We start from the raw sequence: 23,977 nt of genomic DNA, 5'->3' as shown, positions 1-23,977 counted from the left end.
TATTTTTTCTTCATTTTTGCCTAATAATATACTTAGTTTTCCCAAAATTTAATTATCATCTCAAGGGGATATTACAAAATATATCGCAAAATGGGGGGGGAAACTCGTGCAATAAGTTTGATTCATAAGAGAATTGCTAAAAAATGCTTCATTCATTCAACTGCAAGTAGGAGATTCTACTGAAAGGAGAATAAGGAGAACAAAATAATTTTTTTTAAAAAAAGGGGTGAAACTGAAATCGAGGAGAATATTGTGTAGTTGCTCACGATTATCAATTTAATCTCACGATTATGCCGAAATAGTGTGTAATTGCTCATGAATTGGTAATCGCGCTTTAGGTATTACACACTATTTCAGCATCAAATCTCAGGAATATTGTACAAATCCGATCACAGTTGATGGTGGAGGCCGCTACTTCTACCATAGATTTTCAAAAAATTTTGCATTCGATTATACCCGAAAACTTTTAGATCGCAATACTAAAAATTTAAGACGTGTCTAAGACGAAGATTTTCATTCTGGCAAAGATCATTACTGTACTATGACGAACTTTGATAGATTTGTAATTTCCTTTAAAAAGAAAAGAACATTAGTAAATGCAAGGATTATATGACACAGTAAAAGCATACGGAAAGCACTAGTAGATAATATTGGATGATAAAGTGTAGTACAAACGACGCTTTATTGCAGCAATAATTCAAATTCAACCATTCATTCCCATGTCTCTCCCCGTCTACATCTGTGCACTGCACCCGAACCATGTAATCTAATTTTTACCAAAAAATATAACGTAAGACAACGGACGATAGGAATTCAGAATAAGACTGAAGCCTGGTTTACAATGTGGTAGATAAACACAGGTGTTTTGACAATTTAGAGGATAGGAATAATTTGGATCTTTTTTTTCTTTTTTTACGACACAATAATTTGGTAGCAAAGATCACTAGATAGTTTATATCGCAATTTTATAGTATGGAATGGTAAAAGTTATGAAGTATTCTCCAAGTTTTGTTTTTCACCATGTTTTCAAACTTAGGCCTAAGAAGATTTGAGAGTTGACGAATGCATGGTACGCATGCACGATATAATATAGGGTGGACCGGGTGCAGGCGATAACTTTTTCTTTTATTTTTACTTAACGGGGTATCTATGGATGCACTCTTGCCACGGGTTATCCGAGTCCATCCCGGAGTCCCGAAGAGCCTTCCACACCAAACTACACGCCTTAAACCCCGTTCCGAACGCCAACATCCACACCCTATCCCCCTTCTTTATCCTCCCCTTAGCTTCAAAGTAGGCGAGCTCGTAGAACACCAAGCTACTCGACGTGTTCCCGAAGCGGTGCAGGCACATCCTCGCTGGCTCCGTCACCTCCGCGGAAAACTTCATCAGCTTCCCCACCGCGTTGATCACCGCCTTCCCCCCAGTGTGTATGCATATGTGCTCGAACGCCTTCGTGAAGTCCGGCACGTGGACCGTCTTATGATCCCCTGCGGCATACGACCTCACAACGTTCCACGCATACCGCAGGAGCTCCGACGCAGGGAGCACGTGCGGCGCCAGGGTGGAGATGTGGCGGCGCAGCTCGGCCCCAGCCACGCGGACGAGATCCTTGCTGAGCGACATGCCGACGCTGCCGTCCTCGTCCTCCATCTGCACCGCCGCGTTGTAGGCCGCGTCCTCCGCACCGTGGTGCGTCCGCAGCGCGCGCACGAGCTCCATCTTCGCGGAGCAGCGCCGGGTTGGGTCGCTGGTCAGGAGCATGGCCGCGGTGCCGACGCGGAAGATGCAGTTGGTGACGAGCATCTGGCGGTTCTCGCCGAAGTACCAGTTCAAGCTCATGTTCTCGGTGACGACGATGAGAGCGTACCCGGGCTTGCTGCATAGGATCTTTGCGGCAAGGTCGCAGCACATGGTGCCGCCGCTGCACCCCATACCAGATAAGTTGTAGGTCTTGATGGAAGGGTCAAAGTTGAAGTGGTTTACGATGAAGGAAGAGAGGGAGGGGACGGGGCTGAACATGCTGCAGGCGACGATGAGAACGGAGATGGCGGAGGTGGGGATGCTGGTCTTGGAGAGGAGGGAGGAGACGGCATCGAACATGCCCTCTTCGGCCTCTTGTACAGCGTAGCGGAACTTGGCGTCGTAGTCCTCTTGGAAGATATAGGGGGGAGCGTAGGTCTCGTCGCCGAGTCCGGATTTGAGGAAGATGGCGCGCATGAAGTCGGCGGTGGAGTGGGAGAGGCGGGGGCAACGGAAGCCATAGTACTCGCAGACCTCCAGGCTGCTGCGGCGTTCAGGTTCGGGGAGGTAGCACGAGTAGTCGAAGAGAAAGACGGGGAGGGGGCGGCGGCGGGCGTAGAGGTAGAGGTAGAGAAGGGTGCAGGAGAGGAAGGAGAGGAGGAGCAGGAGGTGGTGGCGGTGGGAAAGCGAGGAGAGGAGGGGGAGGGATGGGAGGAAGCGGTGGAGGAGAGTTAGGGAAAGGAGAGTGAAGGAGGAGAACTTGAGGAAGTTGGTGAATGTCATGGTTGCCACAATAGTAGTAGTAGCAATACTGGTAACAGTATCTGTGGTGACTACTCTTTTGTTGCTCAGCTGGGTACTTATAAAGGAAAGGAAAGGAAGATGAGGGTCAGCATGGAGAAATGTCCTCTCCGGGCCCATTATTATTTTTTATTCCACATTAAAATAAAGAGAAATTTTAAGCGGGTTACAACTTACAACGTGAAGTGACTTATAAAACTAACGCTCGTCTTAAAATAACAAAATTCATTCAACGGTAACTTACAACCTGAAGTGAGTTATAAAACTAACGCTCATCTTAAAATAACAAAATTCATTCAACCGCAATGATAAAAGAACTTGATATTTGGTATTCGAAATTTCAAATTCGAATTTTAATTGATTTATATTTTTAGCTAATTTTTTTAAAAAAATAAATGAAACAGATAACATATAATTTTTTTCTCAAAAAAAATTTCATTAAATATCTTGACATAGTATAAAAAATATGAAAATAAATATTTTTAAAATATCAAGCTAATATAAAATTATTATATTATATTTGATTTGCCTCTCTGTTGTCTCCATGTTATAGTATAATTAATTTAAAAATATCTATGTACGAAGATGCTATATGTATATTGTATATATAAATGTATGTTTCATGCCCGTTTTCATCTAAGGATTCATAAATTTTTTAAAAACTTTTAATATTAAAAAAAATAACTTGACATGATTAATAAAAAAATAAGGGCAACTGGATGAGTCGGATGTACATTTTACACCTAATCTAGAAGTGTACACCTAATATTGCTCTATTCTATATGTATGGTATACTATTTAGAGTAAATCACTTTCCATGAGAGCATGTTTGGTTGCTCAAGAATGAGTGAGATTAGAAAAAAAATTTAACAGCAAAATAAATTTGTTTCGAAGAGAACATTAAATTTATGTAATGCACAAAATTTAAAGCAAAATCACTATTCTCCACTGGAGATTGTGCCTGATGTATTTAATTATTTTCTATTTAATTAAAGATCATCTAGCACCAAAAGGAATTGAGACAAAAACAAAAATATCAAAAGACATCTTTGTTTTCCTACGAGACCAAAAAAAATATTTTAATTATACCAATTTGATAACGTGATATTATTTATAAAATAAAAGATATAATGTTTTAAATACTCTACTTGTACAAGGCTCATCCTAAATTTTTTTAATTTTTAGCATGATAAACAACAATAAAATAAGAATCCAATAAAGATCCTTGGATTTAAAAAATTTAAAATTTATACTTTTTTTTACATGTACCCGTGGCACTACTTTAAACTAATTTAAATATTTTTTAAACAAAGTAAAGCAAAGAAAATATAGATGGGATAAAGAGTAAAAATTTAAATGCCCATTCACACGGACCATATTCACCGTGTCGTATCGTGCCAATAAAATACCAATATGATATAACCACCGTACCGATATCACATCTTAAAACTTGATATTCTTTAAATTAGTAAATAATTTTTTAATAAAATTTAAAAAATTTGATAAAGATATATAATAAAAAATTAGAGCTTTTTTGTTACTAAATAAAATAAATATTTTATATCATTATGTGTCGATACATATATTTTTTTTTATCATCGGCACATATCGGTATGATATGACATGATACGTGTCGTACCGTATCGATAAATTTTTTGGGTCACCATGCCGTACCGTGTTGGTAAAATTTTTGGATTCCGTATGACGGCTTTTAAATCCTTGATAAAGAGTCAGATGATATGTGCCTGATATGGTGGACAATAATACGAGAAATTATGGCATGTACCTATATACCGTTATTGATAAAGCTAAAATATTTGACATTAATTAGCATATTAATTTTTTTGAAAAAGTGAAAAGATGTATAGTGAAATATTCGAAACCACTGGATGATATGATGGACTCGACACAAACAATAATTTCTCCACCGAAAGGGAACTCGATGAGGATACAGGTTCGGGTCTACTGGTTATGAAAAATCTATACCGCTGAAACATGAGCAAATATCTATAATTCTATATTAATACCCAAAAAAAATTAAGTTAGCATTCTGACGCGCCAATTGCTCCGTCTACAGCGCCTTCTTTATTTTTATTGATGAATATTTTTTATTTTTTATTAGTAATTTCTATAATTTCTGTCCGCTGTGAAATGCTGGTCTTTACACTAGTAATAAATATGAGAGTAGGAAGGTCGAAGGCTCAGCCCAATCTCAGCATCCTTAGCAGCCCAGCCCGAGAAATACGAATATACTTGGCGGGATAAGCTGAAAGGCTCAAATAGGCTCAGGAGTGGTCCAAGTCTTGGTTTGTTAGTTAAGTTGGATCAGATTTGGATTTAAGATTTCGGCCCTTCAGTCTCTATCAATCTACACTAAGCCTAAAATTCTGAACCTTGTCTATAATTTTGTTTACGTTGTCTGATATTTCAAAGTATAAATCTTAAACTCACGTCTCAGAAATCAAAGTTGTGTATGATAGTAGTTTCTAGTTTTGTGAATGTTAAAAAGTTTCAACTCTTAGATCAAGGAATTAGAATGCATAAAACAACAAGAGTTGATGAGATACATCAACGTTCAACGACAGTAGTAGATGAACTATGTTTACTGTGGAGATTTTTACTAGTGCAATAAGTTTGATTCATAAAGAGAATTGCTAAAAATGCTTCATTCATTCAACTGCGAGTAGGAGATTCTACTGAAAGGAGAATAAGAAAGGACATGGAAATACCTGAAGTTATTTGAAATCAGGGTGGATTTCGTCTGCTACTAGTGAATCACTCAGCTGGCTCTCCTTTCCACCACGGAGTTCGTAGTAACGGCTTGATTGCTCCACACATACCTCTCTACCAAATGTTTCACCGGTATCTTCTTCTTCCAAGTACTCGCTCCATTTGGAACGTACTTTCGTCTCGAGAGTTTTCTTTGGTCCCATTCCACCTGCAGTATACAATGCATGAGCATTAAAGACCCATTCAGAGAAGGTTTACTAACTAAGAGATTATCAGATTCCATATTAGAAGTCGGGATCGAGCGGAATTGGAATTATAAATTCAGTTGTGTCCAACTGGAACCATCTCCACCTGTCATGACTAGCAGAGTCTTGGACTCTTATAGCTCATCTGTCGAATTGTAACCAGTCCAATACTTACTCGTCAGAACAATTCGTAGCACAAAGGCGAAAATTGATTAGATAAGGGGAGAGGTGGTAACATACTTGGTTGGGATGAGTTTTGGCCTGGAAAACTGCCCTTCTCCTCGCTCCGCTTCCTCTTCGAAAAATCTGGTTTGAAGGATTCCGTTTGTTTTATGCCTTTCTGAGACAAATTTTCGAAGTTTTGAGGGGGCAAATCCATCGCTACTGCCACTGACAATTACACCAATTCGAAATCAGACATTCGAAGAAGAGCACAAAATAATTTAAAAAAAGAAAAAACACAGTGAAACTGAAATCGAGTTTCTACGAAGCTAGAAAACGAAACAAAAAAAAAAACACGATTACCAATTCATGAGCAATTACACACTATTTCGGCATCAAATCTCAGGAATATTGTACAAATCCGATCACAGTTGATAATACTTGAAGCGCATAATGCAAATCCAATCATGAGATTGAATTGATTTATAATTCACAATCTATTGATTCAGTAATAAAAAAATGAACAAAACCAAACCACTAAATAGTCGATTCAATTCATGGAATTAGGCAAATCGATGAAAGCAAAACAGTTCGATACATACCTCCATCGCCGCCACCTCCCGCTTCTTCCTCTTCTTCCTCATGGGGATCCAAATACTCCGACCAATCCATCCTCCTCTTATGGCGCTCACCGAACCCATCGGGAGCAAGCGAGCCCGACGATCGGAGGATCGGGATCGGATCAGAGCCGTCGGATCCGTGGACCGCGCGGGAGAGGTTGAACTCCTGGACGAACCCGCGGAGATCGCGCGCGATCGGGCCGCGCGCGTGGACTCGGCGCACCGATTGGCGCAGGTTGCACACGGCGCACACCCACTTGTTGCTGTTGCCTCGGCTCTTCTTCTGCTGCTTCACCTGCGACCAGGGCGCACGTTGGAGAAATCTACGAAAGGGAAGGAGACGAAGAGGAGAGGAGAGGAGAGAGAGAGAGAGAGAGAGAGAGAGAGAGAGAGAGAGAGAGAGAGGAGTTAGGGTTTGTGTTACCTGCATGGTGGAGCATTGGATGCATTGCAGGGCGATGAAGAGCGTCGACATTGTTGCACAGGGGAGAGAGCGAGAGCGAGAGCGAGAGCGAGAGAGAGAGAGAGAGAGAGAGAGAGAGAGAGCGAATTGGGATTTGGGGGAGAGGTTTGGGTTTGGCACCTTTTTATAGGAAACGTTTCAGATTGGGCTGGAGTTTTGGCGGGAAGATTTAAATGCGGTTCGAATTAATTCTTCAATAAAATTTCCAGAAATTAAGATCTATGTGGGCCCAAGCAAACTCGGCCCATTATGTGTCGCCCAACTTGCAAATGTTGGGCCGGGCATCAAATTAATTACAGCTCTATATATTTTAGGCCTGGCCCATATTTTAATTTTCTGACCGATCCGGTCCAAAGGAGATTTTAAACCTCGGCAAACCAAATCTGGTTTATATTCGACAAAGCCTGAGCTTAAAACATGCATAACATTGTTGGACTGGGTCGATCTTGGTTGGTCAAAATTAATCTGACTCAAAACAAAAACGGACTCGTATCGGGCATTGCGCAGGTCTCGATAAAGTGCAGGAATAAACCAAGTTGTAATTTGGGGGTACTGAGTTGTGATATATGTTGGAAGCATAGGGTATTTTCTTATATTCTCCTTATTTTTCCTCACTAAATTTGTGATATTAGAAAGCTCACAGAGAGTATATATATTTTCTACCGTTAGAATTTTATTCGACAGTACGTTACGATTTGCAGATAGTGTGAAATCCAACATACGAAAAGACCGATCTGATATAAATTTTTTCCAAAAAATAAAAAATAAAAAATAAACCATATGTTTTTCCCTTTGGGCAGTGAGAGTATTTGGGCTCTATCATTTCGGCCCACTAAGAAGGAGATCGGAACTCCAGATGCGTGTCTTTTCATTTATGGGCTTATAATTTAGCAGTACGCCGAATTCAAAAATCGAATAGGCTTTGGACCGCAATTATAAAGACCCATACTCGGAACAGAGTAACTACTCGCGTTCTAATCTCAGAAAAATTTGTTTAAAAATATAGCCAATTTATATAAAATCTAGGATAAACTTCAAATACCACCCCAGTGGTTTCGCACTTTCTTACTTTAGTTCTCTGTGGTTTAAAGTGTATCAAATTAGTGTCCTGTAAATTCATTTTTATATTTTTGTTAGTTTTTTTATTAATATTTCGTTAAATTATATACAAAAAACTTCAGATATCCAATATAGGTTTATCGAATATTCATTTTTGTACCCTTTAGTTTTAACTTTGTTACTGATTTAACGAAAAAAATAGTGAAATCAATAATAAAAAGATAAAAAATATAACCACAGGGTATTACATTGATATATTTTTATGTGGTATTTAAAGTTTGCTGAGGAACTTTTCAGTTGTTTGCTGGGGAAAGTTTGTTAACTTGGAAGATTCTCTGGCATTATTAATTTTTAATTTATGCTTTCATTTAGTGCAAGAAAAAGCAAAACGCTGTCACACTCGGCTATTCTTCAAGCCTCTCAAGCCCGTCAAAGATGATCAGGTGTGAACAGCATCCCTAAAATCAGGCTAAGTAACATCCTAACTTTTCTAATTACAATGTCTTTTTCAAAATGCTATTTATTAAATTGGACTCTTTCAATGATAACCATACAATACACATCACGCGGGCCGTAGGTGAAAGCAAATCAAAGTATCTTTGTCGCGAACACGAACACATCACAAAGATAACAATGTTTACAAGAAAGATCCATGCAGAGTCCCAACCACTTCTTTCGCCTCGGCAAAAGCCTAATTTGGTCAAAGAGATCATCTACTCCGTTTCAATGAATTCCTTTTCTTATGGACCAAATCAAAAGATCAGTTTATTATGAATTAAGGGGCGGCGAATTCAACGTCGAACTAAACTCAAAAAGATGGCCAACGAAAAGAGAGAATAACAACTGCAGTAGCCCCCACAGATGTCTTTTTGTCTCTCGCCGACAGTAATGAATACACGGCAAACACACGAATTGATATGGATTGGTATCAACTGAGACAAAGAGGTCAAAAATGGCTGAGAATCACAACAGCAATGGTAACATCAACAAAATATTGCTTAATGGAAACAGGGACTAAAATCAATGTATCTATTCCACAAGTACACTAATAATATCAACACCTGGTTATCATATTCATTGTATTTACATAGCTTCGTATAGCAAAACCACACCACAACATTTCTCCCCCATATGGATGTACATTAAACATTGTATTTCTTTCAATACTATATCCAAAAGACAACTAATTATGCATATATATATATATATATATAAGAAAACCAGTTAGCACAAAAGCACCGTCGAAACACCCTAACTTTTTTTTTAATAAATTAAGTAGAAAAGAAAAACATCAGCCGCCCCATTCCTTTCCTTCTTTTTTTTTTTTTTGATGCCGGTCGCCACGCGTGTTTAATTAGCATGAATTGTTAGAGCCAAAAGAAAGAGAGGTAAGCTGAATGGCGCTACGAAGCGACACCGGATTCTCTTTTGGGAACAAAATTTAGCGGCTTCTGATCTGTCTCCCAAACCAAAGGCGTCTGATACTCGGGTTCATAATCCTAAAAAATGAGGTGCAATATTATAAGATTTTAGCATTAAAAATTAGCACACATGCACATCTTTGACAATGTTATAATCAAGGGATGAGTATTATTGTACAAAGGCAAGGCCCAAGGATATACAAAAAATCCTTGGAACAAGGGCTTATAAAATTCCTCGCACTTGATCGGGTCCCAGCGCGAGGATCATTATTGCGCATAGAAAATTGTTAAAAATTTTTAAATAGAACTTTACCTCTAATATCCTAACCAATTCCTTGGCTGAAGCTGCAGAAATGATAATACGGCGTGCAGCTTCGCTGATAAATCCCTCATCGACAGCCAAATCAATGAATGACAAAAGTGAATCGTAGTAACCGTCAACGTTCAAAAGACCAACCTGCCAATATTATATAAGGTTAGATTACACAAAATAAACAAGAGAGTCAGTCCTAATAAGCAATTAACGCAATCAGTCTCAACAAGCAAATCACTAAGAAATTATTTAAACACATCTCCAGAATAAAGACTCAATCAGGATTTCCTTGGTCTAGATGATCATAATTGATACACTGATGACTAAAGTTTCTGCCCATCCGATGCCGACACGTTCTAAGGTTTTAATGTAGTTTACCTATTCGACGGTGCACAAATAAAATATAGATAAAAAGAAAAGAATTAAGAGGTGCTGCTCTTATAATATGTCAGTGGTTACAGAAATGACTACTTCACTAGGAAGAAAAAAAAAAAGGAAGCATAACTAATGCCGTCACGTTCTCCGACTTATATAATTATAGTTTGATTATACTATAGTACACAAGTATACATTTAAAAAGAAAAAAGATTGAGAAGATCCTCCCATTATTAATTTATTATGAATCTAAAATCAGTTGCTTCGCATACGTGTTAGCAACCATATCCTTAACAATAATATATTAAGTAGCGCAAGATCCTACCAGCATAATACTGATTAGTTGTTTCTCAAGTACATACAGAGTATAAAGAAAGCTTGTTAGGAATATAATATGAGTTTGGAGAGCATAGTTTGCATGCATATCCTTCCGTACACGTAAACAACTTGATGAGAAAAATACAGGCACAATTTTTCATTAGCTTAGTATACAGTCCGGTCATTCCACAAGGTTGAAACCATCATTTAGAACTGCGCCTCAAAGCCAAACATTGAGAGTACGGGGTCTCAAAACCTTTCAATTTGTGAAAGTTAAAACCGACAGGTGACTAAAAGCCGACAAGTTCAGAAGAGAAAAAGGTCATATTATTCCGAGCAATTCCTTAAAGACAAGCGTAGTGAAAGTAGATACCGGCTTCTTATGTATTCCAAGCTGAGCCCACGTAATGATTTCAAGTAATTCCTCTAGTGTTCCATATCCACCAGGCAAAGCAATGAAAGCATCTGCATATCGTGCCATCTCCGCTTTCCTTTCATGCATTCCAGAAACAGCTCGAACTTCGCCAACGGGCTCCCCAGTTACCTGCAAAAAGCACTAAGTACATTCATTACACCCACAAAATCATTTCACACCCTTCAAACTTTTAGAGCGAGTTAGGACCATAAGCATTAATGATGAATTCCTTTAAAAACCTATAGTAGGACAGAATCTAAATTGACAACACCCAATATAAACTTCTTTAACTTAAACATACGTGGCATTCAGAATGTTGATCAAAAGAACATGGTTGAAATTATTAGAAAATTAAATAATTAAGACATCCGTGCACCTACCAATAAGATCATAAGAAAGGATAAATAGATTATATTACATTCCTTAGACTTAAAATTGTTGGAATAGGATCCAAAGAGTAAACCCTAGGTTGCATCTGATTATTTAACCTCAAAAAGTCAAAGAACATTAACAAGTATATAATAACCTAAATAACCTAAAGAAGTAGGGTTCCAAACAAAACTCAATCAATTTGCTAGGCAGTTAGATGCTACGAAACTTCATAAAATTAATCCATAATTACCAACTGTACAATGAATGATATTTCCAAAGATCATTGAAGCATAAATATTAATATATGCTTGCTTATGTGTCACACAGAGAGAGAGAGAGAGAGAGAGAGAGAGAGAGAGAGAGAGATCACCTCCCTTGGCATCAAGGACTTGGGAATAACACTGCATAAAACAAAATAAACAAAAAAAAAAAGATAAGTACAAAGGTTCAGATTCAATGCACAAGCAAGCTAATATGCCCATAACCCCTCTCTCCCAAAGAAGTTAAAGGGAAAAAAGATTATAGCTTTTTGTTGAGGGGAAAAAAAATAACAAAGATTGACTTTTTCAGGTAAGGAGTGCCATAAAGTAAGACCAATGCTGAATCTGCTGAGTAGGAAGAAAGGACAAAAAGAAACAACATTTTTCTACCAAATCCTTTCACAGCTAGAAGAAACCCTTTGCTCCTTACACACACCAAAGTTTTGTCTTCTACATGAAACAATAAGATAGAGGGAAACCCATTTGGTGCAACAAGTAAATCCTGTTCCCTACCTTTAGAAGGGCACGGGAAAGAGTCTTATCATTTCAGTGAAAGACAATGATAACAAAAAAGCTGCATTTAAACATGCTCTACCACAATAAGCAACTGGTGACTAAAAGCCATTCAGAAGATTGGAAAAGGCTCACAAGTTGCCACTTTGAAATAGAAGCATGCATCAAGTGGGTACGTATAGCTCATAAAAACAAGCCAAACAAAAAGCTGCAAGAGTAAGAACTAAGAAGATGATGAGAGAGAGAGAGAGAGAGAGAGAGAGAGAGAGAGAGAGAGAGAGAGAGAACCCAATGACATGGCGCCCTCCTTCATGAACTGCATGAGAGACAAGGCCCATCAAACCAATGCTCCCCCCACCGTACACCAAGTCTATGCCCCTCTCCACCTGCATATACACCATCCACAAACATGCAAGTGCAAATATTAGAGGACACGTGTCGTGCAAAGAGGAGGCTCCACACCAATTCTATGGATCTCTCTTTCTTTCTCAAACTAGGGGCAGCAAAAAAAAAAATAAAAATAGAGAAGTACTATCCCATTCCTGCAAAAAGAGAGGAAAACTCCTCAGCAAGTGGGAGTGCGTAGATGGGGAACAAGGTGATGGGTCATGATACCATGTGAGTACCTTTTCCTCCTATAGTTAAATAATAAAAAAATCGCATTTTTATTTATCTATCTATAAAGTTATTAGTGATCTCACAAGAAATCTCTTCAATACCCAAGCAGATTAAAAAGCTAGCAAACCCTTACGCCCAATCCCAGTATCCCTAGCAAAATTCTATATTTTCAATAATAATAATAATAATAATAATAATAATAATAAATCTAAAACAACAAAAATAAAATGCTCTATTTGTTTGGATTAACAAAAAAGTATCAAGCATCAAGCAACAAGAACACTGAGTACCAGATACCCAAAAGGACCTATACTGTAAAGAGGAGCAATAAGAGAACCAGAGATGGAGAAAACTCCATTGCTCGTTACTATGCTACTACTATAACTCAACTCTGATTGATAAGCGAGTTAAAATCCTAGTAATAATACGACACAAGCACCTCCCAAAGATCACTTTTTTACAGCACAAAAACCCCAAAATAGAAGGATTAAAAGCTTGATGTTTGAATTACCAGCTCCTTCCCCAACTCCACCGCGGCATCCTGGTAACTCGCCTTCTTTCCCGACGTGCTCCCACAATACACGCAGATCCTCCGAAACCTCGACCTCCTCTCCTCAGCCCCCTTCACCTCTTCCTCCATTGACTCCCCCCTTCTCTCTCTCCACTTCACCCTCCCTCTCCGCTTGCAGAGCTCGTTAGGGTTAGGGCACGCACGCTAAGTACGGAGAATGGAGTGTGAGGACGAAGACCCTGGAGTCGAGGCACGAGCGGGGGCTTAAACGCCCCCACCGGGGAGGGGGAACTCTCTATTTATAGAGAGAGAGAGAGAGAGAGAGGGACGCGAAACTCTCTTGTGATTACTCTTTTGACCCCGCCTTGATTTTTTGCATCTTCCATTCGCGCCTAGGGTTTCGGGCGAAAGAGAAACGAAACGCGAGAGAGACAAAGAGAGAGAGAGCGAGATGCGGGAACGAGATGTACGATATGATCCGACGGTGGATGATCGGCTTAATCGGACGGTCCCTGATGGCTTATCACGTTAGTCTTTTCGCCCTTGTTGGAGAATATTTTGCCTGGACGTGGTGCACCACGCCACTCACGAACCAGTGCTTAAATATAGCGAGCACACGACCTGAGATCAAAAGTATAAACATATGTTCAATTACATCAGAAAAAATATAAATCTATTTGTAAACGTAGTTATAAAGATCCAGTTTGAAGTTTAAATTTTCAAATGCTTGCATTTTTATGCCATGAAAAATTTTAAAAATTCAAAAGTAAATTAAAATTTTATTCTTTTAATATTATCACTATTGATGAGAATTTTAATTCAATACTTCTCTGGCGGCTATTTGTACTATCATTTTATAATAGTTGACAATAAATACAACATGAATGCATTTTTTTTTCTTTTTCTTTTGCTGATGTAGCATAGAAAATAATAGGCGTAGCTGGTGAGATACTAGCCCAGATGTTGCAGTACATTACACGTTATTTAATTTTAAAAAATTATTTAAAGCTTCTAAATATTGAGTTTTTGGTGGACCAGGTTCATGAATAATCTAGTCTCTTCGTTTTGGTTGGTACGGGGAGGTTGGGGGCGCTTAACTGCGAATTGTTCGCTGCTTTAATGGCGAGGTTGTGGTGGGGTTTCTCTTTCTCTTTTACATAAGTGGATGATTTGGGCATTAAATTAAATGAGAAAGGGTTCTCCTTCTTTTGCTTTTGCGGAATTATATGACGTGTCGTATTCTGGACCGTCCGATGATGGCTCATCATCCGTACTTACATTGAGACGCGAAATCTCGGCCGTCCAATTCAAAATCTTCAATCACTGAGGCAACCAGGACTATTCTGATTGGATGTAATTAAAATACATGGACATATTATTTGATTAAATTTGTAAACTATACTATAAATAAATAATTTATTTTGTTGTATTAGAAATATATTTTTAAAATTTTGCTTCGCTATATATGGTTAAAAATACTTTCTTCAACCACAACATTAGAAGCTGTGAGTAATTTGAGTATAATTTTAACTGCTATAATTGGACATTTTGATATAGTTCCAACTGCAATAAACTAAATTCACATGTATAAAATTAAATATCAAATTTAAATTTATGCATAGTTTAACTATAATATTAATATAGTTATGTACTTACGTGCCACTAGAAAGCCCGAGAAAGATTGCGTAGCTACGGATAACAAAAGAAAAGGATAGGATCCTGAGGTACGTTCCATACATGATAAAAGAGAATGTTTAATGTGTCACACATTTGTATCGTATTATTAATAACAAGTCAATAATATTTTTAATGTTAAAAAAAATATAATAATAATAATTTATTATTAATTATAATTGAATGGATGAGCATAAGAGAATAAGAGAGATTATCTTATTGATTGAGAATATCATACCAGTAATATAACCGGTCCATTCTAAATTTTGTTTATGCGAATGTGAGCGATCGTACTGCGTGGCACTCGCGCCGCCTCAGAACCGTCGATGGCGCCTAGAACAACGGGCCCTGGGCGATATGGGCCCACCAATTTCCCCTTCTCGCCTCTGTGCGCTGGACCCGGTCTAAGAGTCATCCATGCACCACACCAGTTTGATTAATTTTAACACCTGTAATATTGTTTTATTATTATTATTATGCTATCAAAACCTAAGTAAAAATGTGCAGAACCTTTTTCGCACCCAACCTTTTACAATATAATTATTTTATAGGTTAGTTGATATATAATCTTTATAGCACAATATTTAGGTTTGTTGCTTAATTTAATAAAATTATAATTGTAATAATTATGTGAAATATGCTTATCAAACTTACATATCTTAAATCTATATATTTGGATCACAATGAGTCTTAGTTCAAATAAGTTTTACAAGCTTTTACCACCTTAAATCTATATATTTGATAACTCTTAAAAAATTTGTATTGTATCATTTCACTTTTGTATTGATATGTCCTAGTACCGTAACGCCCTATTTTAAAAAAACTTTATTTATATGTTATTTGAATGGGCACAGAATTACTCCATTTACCAATTTTGTTTTGATGTATATTTTCCTACAGAGCTAACACCTTTTCTTATTTTGCACCAAAAAAATTATTTTAAACTATAAACTCTGCATTTCCAAACTATAGAAAATATATCCAAACAATTTATTTTTTTAAAAAATTTAATATAATATTTATATCTATTTATGTATTATTTCTCCTAATTCACTGTTGAATGTGGACTCCCGAGGCAGCTTAAGTCCTATTTTTTCTTTCTTCGGCTGTTATTTTTATTCATCAATAAAATAAATTTTATTTTTTATTATTATTTTTATTTATCATTATTTTTTTGTGTTAATATTTTTTATATTTTAAAATTATTTATTCGTGGTATTTACTGAGCTAGTATAATAATAAAATTTGTGTAGACATTTGGCACGTGCGGAGGGGAGGGGCGAGGTATGAGTGCAGAGTCTTTTCGCATTAAATTGTGATGTGGTGATGTGGTGAAGCTACTTCCCGATGACAGGGAGGGTCATGATTGGGCACGGGAAGATTACGGGAGATTTGTCGTGTAATTTACCGGGAACGTGTAAATCATGTTATTAAATGGTTTCTTGAAAAACGAAAAAAAAAATCATATTATTAAATGCTTATTTTCGCATTAAAGATCAGAGACCTGATTTGACCGTGATTGAGTTGAAACATTAACTGGGATTTACCGAAAAAAAAAAACTATATTTGTTATAATTATTATTATTATTATTAGGGAAAATTTCAAAACCCCCTCCTGTAGTTTCATAGTTTCTCACTTTGCTCCCGTGTAGTTTAAAATGTATCAAATTGCCCCTCTATGGTTTCATTTTTATTTTTTCGATAGTTTTTTCATTAATATTTTATTATATTATATATAAAAAACTTCAGATACCCCTCTAGATTTATTAAATATTTACTTTAGTACCCTTTAAATTAACTTTATCACTGATTTATAAAAAAAAAAAATTGATAAGAAAAAGAGAAAAAAAATCATAGAGATACAAATTGATACATTTTAAACCACAGGGGGCAAAGTGAAAAACTACAAAACCACATGGGTGTTTTTTAAAGTTTTTCCTTATTATTATAAATTTATACTTTATTGTACTCTCAATTTAACTGTGATTTACCCCCAAAAAAAATATTTTAGTATTATATAAATTTATACTTTATTTTACTTTTGCTTTTGGGAGTAGTTTGGTTCGAGATTTATAACATTTTGAATGTATTATCTCATTTTATATTTGAAATTTAAGTTTGTTGTCAACTTATCAAATAATTTGAATTGAAAGGCTATTAAAAACTATATTTTCATTAAATTTTTTTATTAATAGACTTAAAAAATATTATACTTATAAAAAGTTATTTTCTAAATTAGTTTATGACGAATGAATTATCGTTTTCTAAATACGATAAATCATTCGGTCTTTAAAATATTGCAACTAATTTTAAAATTTAGTTACTATACATTTTTTAACGTTCAGATATGAAAAAAATATACAAGTTATGTGCAAGCGGCGAATGATTACTGCCTTTAAAAAGCGATGAATTAGATCTAATTTTATAAATAAAAATTTTCTATGCCTAATTTTACAATAAAAAATTTTTGTAAACTTAGTAGCCAAGTTAGCCCTATTTTTATTAGTGGCCTGCTATGATTCCCCTAAAATATGAAAATATGAATAGCTTCTTATTTATGATAATCTAGCATTCTTACCACATAGAAAACTATAATAGTTTTACTATTTCACTAACATATTTTACAGTTAGTCTATTTGAGTTAAATAGTAATAATTTAAATATTTTTAAGTGAAAATATGAAAGATTACTAGAATATTACAAACCTGTTCGAAAATATTTTTAATTAAACATATGGAATATTATTGAAATATTACAAACCATGAATCAGGCCTGATTGTAAAATTTACTGTTATTGGGCCTGTAACTTGATAGGCCTTTTCAACTCAGGAGCCCAGGAAGTGGGCTTAATTGGGCCAGCCGAGCCCAAGGAATTAAGAAATTGTTTTTGTTTTTGTGTGTGTGTTCATATCTACCTGTCTAACAAATATGTTATCCATATGAAACAGTGGTATACCCTGTTTAAAGAGATGTTATCCGTAAGCCGTAAGTATAAGCAGTAAATGCAACACAACTACACAAGATCTACGTTTCTCTCATACGTGCATAAAAGCTGTGGATTTGAATAATAAATTATAAAAGTAGAGGAAGTCCAAATGCCGGCGCATTCAATCAAAGAGAATTTTTGGTTATAAAAGCAAGAAACCAGGCCAAATTCAAGCAGGTGATATTATTAAAATTTGAAATGGGTAATATACTTCACATTTATATACTGTAACAGTATTCGCAAAAAATGAAGACATAAATTCAGACAAAAGGTGTTATGTGTACCTTTGCTCCAGTGAAATGCAGCAGTCTCAAACTGAACCAGCATGTACCATTGAAATAAGATCCCCATTTTCCACCTATAACACAACTAAACTACAGATTCATCTGTGTTTCTAAGAGACCATCTTTCCCTACCGGTTTCGATTTTGCAATGCAGACGTGAGCCCTCGGGAATTCCCAATGGTGGGTTGATACAGGAGCAATTATCGACAGTGTGAAGCTCCCAACTCTTAATACTGCTTTTCTCCAAAGCAGATGCTACTCTCTGGCTTTCACTATCGGGAGGATACATCCCATCGGGGCTAACAAGAACGGCCCCTGTATATGATAGCCCTGCCGCCTGAGCCGCCCCACTGTAATGAAACAAACCCCACGTGAGGTCATCTGAAACATCCACAATAGTCCAAAATTCTTTTGAAACTACGCCGTTATCTAACACGCTGAAGTAAAATGTGCCCGGAACACTTGCTCTTCTCACGCGATATTTTCTCCGCCTCCACACCAATTTTTCATCTAGGGTTCTAACTTGAAAGACCGGTTCGTAACAAAATGATCCTTTGGCTTTCCCCCTATAGAATAGTTGATATTGGCACGGAAATTGATCATATGCAGGATTTTGGCCTGCAATAACACGCCAACTCCATTCAAAATTACCCAGCCAACCAATAAACAGATCTTCAGCAATTTCATGGCTCAAAATTTCCCCCCTGAATATAGAAAGGGGAGCCACATAGGGCTTACTTGGAATTTCTGCATCCAACTCGAGACAATTGTGCTTCTGCAAAACACAGAACGAAAAAGCCTCCAAATTAGGGCTTTCGTAAGAAGCTATGCAGCGATAGTTGCAAACTTGATCTGTCGGAGAGCAGGAATTCAAACATTGGAGGGCTTTCCTACAATTGGGATCGAATAAGCAATTCAGTAGCTGAGACCTGCAATTTTTCAGCATGCAATTGATTGTGGATAGTCCCTTGGCTCTTAAGTTCTTGAGTATCGGAACAGGTTTGATGTAAGAATTAATGATGACTAGCAAGCAAAACCTAATATCGTCTGAGTTGTGCCTCTCCCAAGCGTCTGAGACAGCCTTAACCACTTCCGAGGATTCCTTTCTATTACTGGGTTTTGCAATCTCAGCTAGTTTGGTAAAGAAGTTTTGTTTTCTGCTGAGCTGAATGCATGATCCTCCAAGTTTGTTTACAAGTGCTGGAGACGATTCGAAGCATATGATATTTGGGATATTCTCACTGTTTTCGCGGAGCCATTCAACTGCCTCCTGATTATTTACAGCAACATCGACCAACATATTAGAATGGGACAGTTCCTTTCTCAGATTTTCATGATCTACGCCATCAGAGAGAACTGAATTATCCGTAAATACGAGCATTTCAAATCCTTCATCAACCCACTTCAACCTATCAGCCTGCAGTAAATTGAAAGTAAAAAAATCACTAAAATATAAACAAAGCCCGAAGATTTTTCGAAAGCCATATCAATAGGTAAGTTGAATGCCAAACAGTCAATGTTTAATCGATTCTAAAATCTAAATATGAGTCCTATTCCTGAAGCATGCAACCGCTCCTAGTTAATAGTTATACCCTTTATAGTTTCTTAGAGCAATCGATGGAACAAAAATACAGCTAAAATTTAAGATTGAGAAACTTGAGTTTTGTGTTCGCAGAGATTATACCGTATTAAGCAAAATTCACAGCATGAACAATAAGCAACATTAAGTGTCATTCCTAATGCACTCCTCTCTACACACACAAAAAGAAGCCATTTTTAGAGCAGAACAAACTATTTATTACCTTGAAAATCTCTCCCACAAAACATGCCACTTTCGTTGTCTGACTACTTGATAAGCAGATCCATAGAGGCTCTCTCTGAATTCTTAAAACTCTACTAATACTCCTCCTCTTTGGAAACAAAAAGTGTAAAAATATCTCAACAAATCAAATTCTACACAAAGCTAATTCCACAATATAGAGACCGAAACAGCATCAGAAATTCAGGTCCAGAAGCAAATCCATTTTCCAATCCCACTCACCGTGTGCCGCATCACCTCCTCCCACGGAGTGTCCTTCAGAGGGCTCAGGCTCCCTTCCCCGACCACGGCGACGATACGCACGGGTTGAGCCGCGTCCCCTCTCTTCTCCGCCGCGAGGGATCGGATCGGAGATAGATTCCGAGGCAGGGAAGCCGTTTTCCGGCGAGGAGGCGGCTCATGCCGGAGAGGGGCGGCGGCTCCTTCGCCGGGAAAGGGAGCACCGGCGAAGGGGGTGGTGGAGGGAGGGATTTGGAAAAGTAGGGTTCGTGATGGTTTGAGGAAGGGGATAGTACTAGTAGTGAGTAGAGCACTCGCCATTGTTTGAGCGAGATAGAGAGGGCGCTTGAGCGCGCCAACTGAGACGGGATAGGACGGGAAAAGCGGTAAAAAAAAAAAAAAGCTTGGAAAATTCCCGACCTTTTCGACTCTTCGTGAAGGGAAATAAGAATATGGACCTGGTCCACCACGTCATCCATAAACCGCTCAATCAATCTATGTGGTGAACTTGGTTCACGAAAGTTGTTGCTGGGCTGATACGTCAGGATCACGTGTGAGTGGGCCTCAATATTTCAAAATAAAGAGAAAAAGAGAAAAAATCAAACAAAAACAGAGTGCATACCTATTACACCCATTGACCATATTTTTGGAGCAACATTGGCTTATATCCTTGTTATCTGCAAGAAAATATAAACCAACATCAGAATTTCGATGATATAGAGTGTTTAGTTCTACTTGCTACTGTTAGTGAAATAATGTAAAAAAAAATCACTTTTGTATTCATAAACTCTTCACCAATGTTGCAGCATTCAGGCAAAGAGGGGTCAATTAAGTTGACAGATTACTGTTTGTTCTGATTATGGTCAGAGTTGCATCAAATTTTATTACCTGCTCATGTAACTCCAAAAATAAAACTACAATGACATTATTATCTCCATGTTTCCAGCAATATATATACCATAATGTAACTCACAACCAAAACCGAAATTTTAGTTTACTTGGTAAATCTTAAATACAGAGCTATTGTCTTGTCTTACCAGCTTGGCTTGGTTGGAGCTTCTGCAGAGGATGTGTCGAATAAAGCTATTAGAAAAAAGCGGTTGAAGTTCTTTTCCATTAGCATCCTACTAAATATCTTCCTGCTGCAAAAGATTCGGAAGCTTCAACTAGAAGCATTTGCTATTGAAATTCAGAAGCTCATTTCATGTTTATGCCGTAGAGAAACTTTTGAACTCTCACTTGCCAAATGCTAATGATTGTTTTTCGGGATAAAGAAGCTGCTCCAAAGCTCGCTCTAGACAAACACTAAATCCAGCTACAACCAGGTTTTTTGCTAGTTCTAATGTTCTTCATTTGATTTCTCAAATTTTCAATCTCATTCCACCTCCCAGTTGATCCATATAGGTTGATAAGATGCAAATATGGCATTCTATCCAAAGGGTTGCATGTGAATAGTCGATTTGCCGCGTGTTTTGCCAATTTATCATTATGATTCGCCCTGCAACTGCTTAAGAGAGAAGTCCATACAGAAGAATCTGGTTCAACAGGCATCAAATCTATTAAATCTTTGGCCTCCTCAATCATTCCCTTTCGACATAGAAGATCAATCATACAAGCGTAATGTGCTAACTTTGGTTCAATTCTGTAATCACTTCTCATAGAATCAAAGAAAAGTTGAGCTTTCTCCAGAAGGTTTGCATAACTACAAGCAGAAAGTACACTAAGAAATGTGATCTCATCAGGTATTATTGATGTCCCTCTCATATTCTCAAACATTTGAATAGCATTCTCCGCAAGGCTATTTAGTGCATGCCCATAAATGATCGCATTCCATGACACCACATCTCGGTCGCCCATATCCTTAAACACTTGTCCAGCTAAGAGCATATCGCCACATTTGCTGTACATGGTTATAAGTGAATTCTGTACTACCAAGCGTGAATCCAATCCAAGCTTCATCGCCACGGTATGAAACTGATGTCCATGGACCATTTTAGATAGCCTTGAGGAAGAACCGACAAGGCTTGCTATCACTGATTCGCTGGGATTTATATTAGAAGAAACCATCTTCTTATACATTAGAAATGCCTGATCAATCAACCCATTTTGGACGAGTCCAATTATGAAACCATTCCAAGATGTAGCATCATGCAAAGGAGACTCGTTGAATAATTTATAAGCTTCGGCAACCTTGCCATCCTGAAGGAAACCAGATATCATAATATTATAAGTAACAATACTTCGTTCAGGCATTTTTCGGAAAAGGTCCAATGCTTTGTCCAGTAAGCCTTCTTTCACATAACCAAACAGCATAGTCGTGCATGCAGTTACGTCTTTACGAGGCATTCTTCTGAACAGATTCCGTGCCTCGTGAAGCCTTCCATTTTCTATAAAGCTCGACATCAACGCAGTGGTTGCCTCCACCGTTGGTTCGAGCATCATTGAGAACAATTTGAGAGCATCATCGATTCTATTATGTTTTAGGTAACCATTTATCATTGAATTCCATGAGATTTTGTCCCTTTGAGCCATACCATTGAACAAATTCCGGGCCTCTTCAACCTTCTGTTTGTTAATACAAGCACATATCAGAGTGTTCCACGAACCGACGTACATGCGATCCATTTTCTCAAATTCTAATTGTGCTTCTTCTATGTCCAAGCATTCGCAATACATCCAAACCAAAGAGGCTTCGATGCTCTCACAAAGATGATGCCCACATTTTACAGTATACCCATGAATATTTCTACCTCCTCCAATATCTTTTAGACCGGAATATGCACTAATTACCTTGTTGACAACAGGTGCGGTAGCTCGATCCCCTTTGCTGATCATTTCGCCGAACAGCTTAATCACCTCAATGTATTGGCCATTGCAGATGAGCCCTCCTATCATTACACACCATGAGACCGAATTCTTAGCAGGCATCATATTAAACAGCTCAAATGCAGAGCTCACCTTCTTAACCTTGATATACCCACTAATCATGGCCGTCCAAGAGACAACATTCCGACTCGGCATTTTCTCGAACACTCGACGAGCATCTTCAATGCAATGGTTCAACACATATCCTGAGATTAAAGCGTTCCATGAGGCGACATTTGGGTACTCAATTCCATCAAAAACCCTGAACAGGGAATCTGATGCACCACAATTTGCATACATGGCGATCAGCGATGTGCCCACGAACACATTCGCCGAGGATCGCGTCTTGATAGATAGGCCGTGAATCCTCTCGCCTTGCTCCAAAGCTCCAAGCTTCGCGCAAGCCGATAAGGCGGTTGAGATAGAAGTATGGTTGGGCATAAATCCATGAAGCCTCATTTCCGAAAATATTCTCAACACTTCGTTGTAAAGATCGTTCCGAGCATAAGACGACATAATCGAGTTCCACGAAGCCACGTCTCGTTCAGGCATTTCGTCGAACAACTTCGCTGCAGAAGCCAAGTTGCCGAGTTTAGAATGATCATTGATTAGTTTGTTGAGTGAAGTGATATCAGGGTTGGGAATTGGGATGCAGTAGTGATTTTGATCGTCGGTAGCATTGATTCTGTGAGCGGAATATGTTACTGAGGATTGAGATTGCAGGAATTTATAGTAGATGAGTGTAGAAGTTCGCAGCTGGCTATGCTTCCTGAGCATTTGAATCCCATTTGGTTATGCTTCTTAAGTTAGCTTATAGATGATAGAAGTAAACAACCAAAATACAAATTTCTCTAGACAAAGTCTACCACGTTAGTCATGAACCGCCTATTGATCGGTCCATGTTTTCTTGTTGTTCGGGACCATAAGTATCAGACTATGTATCTTTTGATCAGTACAGGAGCATTTGATAATTAGTTATACAGCTGGAAAATTATTCTTTTTATTATATTATAATAAATTATGATATACTTATATATTTACTAGTTGGTTCAAGGGTTATTGTTGAAAGTACTTATTTAGTCCTAAATATCTAAATAGATATGAGTTGAATCGTTCTCTAATATGAAAAAAAAAGTTAAAAATTCAGTAAAATTCTTATGTGCAAGATTGTAAGTGAAAACGTCTTCTCTA

At 37.6% G+C, this 23,977-nt stretch overlaps 4 protein-coding genes across 9 annotated transcripts; all 4 read right to left on the bottom strand.

The window, feature by feature from the left end:
• Window positions 694-2,669, bottom strand: LOC109717060 (3-ketoacyl-CoA synthase 13-like). The gene has a single exon (XM_020242723.1). The coding sequence runs from the start codon at window positions 2,662-2,664 to the stop codon at window positions 1,132-1,134; it is 1,533 nt and encodes a 510-aa protein (XP_020098312.1). The 5' UTR covers window positions 2,665-2,669; the 3' UTR covers window positions 694-1,131.
• LOC109717061 lies at window positions 4,803-6,791 on the bottom strand. The gene is made up of 4 exons (XM_020242724.1): window positions 6,726-6,791; window positions 6,284-6,596; window positions 5,760-5,909; window positions 4,803-5,482 (listed from the first exon to the last, which is right to left on the bottom strand). Exons 1-4 carry the CDS (start codon window positions 6,774-6,776, stop codon window positions 5,280-5,282), a joined length of 717 nt encoding a protein of 238 aa, XP_020098313.1. The 5' UTR covers window positions 6,777-6,791; the 3' UTR covers window positions 4,803-5,279.
• Window positions 8,871-13,346, bottom strand: LOC109717062 (cytokinin riboside 5'-monophosphate phosphoribohydrolase LOG-like). The gene is made up of 6 exons (XM_020242725.1): window positions 12,940-13,346; window positions 12,099-12,196; window positions 11,408-11,438; window positions 10,624-10,794; window positions 9,558-9,701; window positions 8,871-9,322 (listed from the first exon to the last, which is right to left on the bottom strand). The coding sequence occupies exons 1-6, from the start codon at window positions 13,066-13,068 to the stop codon at window positions 9,227-9,229; spliced, it is 669 nt and encodes a 222-aa protein (XP_020098314.1). The 5' UTR covers window positions 13,069-13,346; the 3' UTR covers window positions 8,871-9,226.
• Window positions 17,756-23,659, bottom strand: LOC109717362. 6 transcript variants are annotated; one of them, XR_002218174.1, is made up of 5 exons: window positions 22,880-22,985; window positions 20,959-22,809; window positions 20,544-20,598; window positions 20,342-20,454; window positions 19,220-19,300 (listed from the first exon to the last, which is right to left on the bottom strand). XR_002218174.1 is itself a non-coding variant. In XM_020243110.1 (3 exons), exons 1-3 carry the CDS (start codon window positions 20,240-20,242, stop codon window positions 17,969-17,971), a joined length of 1,758 nt encoding a protein of 585 aa, XP_020098699.1. In that variant the 5' UTR covers window positions 20,243-20,332; the 3' UTR covers window positions 17,756-17,968. The 6 variants fall into 6 exon arrangements, 2 of the variants coding, with proteins under 2 accessions (XP_020098699.1, XP_020098700.1); XR_002218171.1 differs by having other exon boundaries at window positions 20,959-23,659; XR_002218172.1 differs by lacking the exon at window positions 19,220-19,300 and adding an exon at window positions 19,728-19,793 and having other exon boundaries at window positions 20,959-23,659.

Source organism: Ananas comosus, linkage group 11 (genome assembly GCF_001540865.1).
Source record: "Ananas comosus cultivar F153 linkage group 11, ASM154086v1, whole genome shotgun sequence".
Taxonomy (NCBI): Eukaryota; Viridiplantae; Streptophyta; class Magnoliopsida; order Poales; family Bromeliaceae; genus Ananas; species Ananas comosus.
This window is presented reverse-complemented; position numbering and strand designations above follow the sequence as displayed.